Consider the following 2573-nt stretch of genomic DNA (forward strand, 5'->3'; position numbering starts at 1 on the left):
CCCCTCCCCCGCGGTGCATGCCGGGGCGGTGGCGGGACCATGGCGAGTGATTTCTATCTCCGTTACTACGTGGGGCATAAGGGCAAGTTCGGCCACGAGTTCCTCGAGTTCGAGTTCCGGCCCGACGGTGAGAGGCGGGGCGGGACCGGGAGGGAGGAAAAAAAGGTTATCTCTCTCCGCTCCCGGGAGGACGCGGGGCCAGGCCGAGGCCTGGTGAGCCTCCCGGTGAGCTGAGAGCGGGCCCCGCCGCGGAGCGCTGTCCCTTCCGGGGTTTAACCCCCGTCCTGTCTCTGCCAGGGAAGCTGCGCTACGCCAACAACAGCAACTACAAAAACGATGTCATGATCCGAAAAGAGGTAGGTGGGCGCCTCTGCCTACACACTCCAGGAGCCGGTGCCGTGTGGGAAACCGGCACAGCAGAGCCCTGGGAGTGGTTTTATTTCATGGTTTTTGTTTGTAGGCTTACGTGCACAAGAGCGTGATGGAGGAGCTGAAAAGAATCATTGATGACAGTGAAATCACGAAAGAAGACGATGCTCTGTGGCCTCCTCCTGACAGAGTTGGTCGGCAGGTCGGTGTGCGGCATCTGCTCTAAGTGCTGTCTTAGTTTTTGTATGTTGGCTCGTTAGAAGTGCCACTGAACTTTTTCTTCATGTCAATGTTGTCAAGAGGGAAACAGGGAAGCCAAGAGGGAAATAAATGCTAATTTTAAACCTGTGCAGTGCCTAAATGGTAATTTAGTCGTGAGAGGTGGTGATTCACAGAGCTGCATTCAGTACCTTTGTAATAAAAATGGAAAAGCCCTCATCTCAGTACTTAAGTATTTCTGCAATGAATACCATGAAGCAGTCGTGTGACCTCCTATAATCTTTTCTTTTTTAGGAGCTTGAAATAGTAATCGGTGATGAGCACATCTCCTTTACCACATCAAAAATCGGTTCACTTATTGATGTAAATCAGTCCAAGTATGTACTTTGCTTTCATACTTTGCAGTCGTCTTTCTGTAACGATCTGTATTAGAACTTGCTGATTACTAGGTACCTGTGTTTTGTATTGTTTCAAACCAGTTCCTGGGAGCACAAGTGCCAAAATGTACCAAAAGCTTTCATGCTGTGGTATTATGCACCTTATTTTCAAACTCACCAAGCAGCTAATTTTCCTGTAGGAACCCTTATTAGAGTATGGATGGATGTATACAGAGCCTGAACTGAACTGTCCTTGGCCTGCTCACACCAAAGTCTCAGGAGAGCCAAGACTTCTGTATTTCACTTAAGCTGAAAAGACTGGACATCGTGGTTTTTACATCCAAAGTGATGTTACTGCTTGCCTTCATGATAAAAATGCGTGTTTTTTCGTGACTTAAGACTTGCAGACTTGTACTGCAGAATGTTTGGTCAGTCCATGCAGGATGAAACAAATCTGTTAATGTCTAAGATGACCTCTGAAAAGTCTCCTTACGGGCTTTTTTTTTTTTTAATAGGTCTATAAACTGCTCTCTCAAAACATCAGTCTAACTTTCTTCCTTGATCTTGTTGTGCACTGCAGGGATCCAGAAGGATTGCGAGTGTTCTACTACCTGGTCCAGGACCTTAAATGTCTAGTCTTCAGTCTTATTGGACTACACTTCAAGATCAAGCCAATTTAAATCAAACAAACTGAAGTTTGTATTGCAGTGTCTATGTGGGGGAGGGGGGAATTCCTCACTATTTCTGGTGTGGAGTTTTTATGTATGTTGGATTTTTTTTTTTTTACAAACTGTTAGTTGACTGTCTTAATAAAATGTTGCGATCTGTATTTTTAAATTCAGGGTACGTTACTTCACTGCTATCACACCAAACTGTATTGCACTTCTGTACCACGGTAGCAGTAGAAAACGTAAGTCTGGTTCCATGAAATGAAACTTTTGCCAGCTGTCAAGATAAACTTGTGTCACTGTGCTCCGCTGGATGTTCTGTTGGCCACCTCCAGTATTCAGAACAGTTGAAGCCCAGACTGCACGTAACCGATTCGAGCACACGTCAGCCTCCTCACAACTTGCTGCTGTGATTACGTTTGCCTTCAGAGCGGAAGTGGACAGGGGGTCCTGGCGGGAGCCAGCCAGGATCCTCATTGATGCTCTCCTGCAGTTTTAGAAAAAATGACACTAAAAGCAATGTAGAATGTATTTAGTTAAGTTTGAGACTAGATGATCTTTTGTGCAGAATTGCTTAACAGATTTAGAGGACCAAACGTGTAACTTTAAAGCAGTAACTTTTGCTAAGCACTGTGGGAGACCCCATGGACCTCTGAGGGTGTTCCCCACAACAGCTGTGCTGAACTGCCCCTGAATTTCTAGCACTTCTGTTTTTCCCAAAAGAGTAGACATCACGATTTAAAGAAAAAAGGTTGTGGTTAAATGACTCTAAAAAGGTGAAAACACTTCATCCCTAGTACTTGTGACAGCACCTCCTGCTTTCCCTCCTCTCCCCACAGGCTGCCTTTTCCGCCAGCATAGCCCTGCGCCCTCCCCGCACGCCTGCCCCGCTTCCCCATCACCACAACTCTCATCGCTTTCACCGCCTGAACCGGTCGCC

The 2573-nt window shown here is 46.5% G+C and overlaps 1 protein-coding gene across 1 annotated transcript; it reads left to right on the forward strand.

The window, feature by feature from the left end:
* Positions 1-15: 15 nt before the first annotated feature.
* Positions 16-1804, forward strand: LOC104539554 (protein mago nashi homolog). Its single transcript, XM_010183125.1, has 5 exons — positions 16-127; positions 298-356; positions 461-571; positions 883-965; positions 1546-1804. The coding sequence occupies exons 1-5, from the start codon at positions 40-42 to the stop codon at positions 1643-1645; spliced, it is 441 nt and encodes a 146-aa protein (XP_010181427.1). The 5' UTR covers positions 16-39; the 3' UTR covers positions 1646-1804.
* Positions 1805-2573: the final 769 nt, after the last annotated feature.

The sequence above is a fragment of the Mesitornis unicolor genome, unplaced genomic scaffold, assembly GCF_000695765.1.
Source record: "Mesitornis unicolor isolate BGI_N332 unplaced genomic scaffold, ASM69576v1 scaffold39340, whole genome shotgun sequence".
Taxonomy (NCBI): Eukaryota; Metazoa; Chordata; class Aves; order Mesitornithiformes; family Mesitornithidae; genus Mesitornis; species Mesitornis unicolor.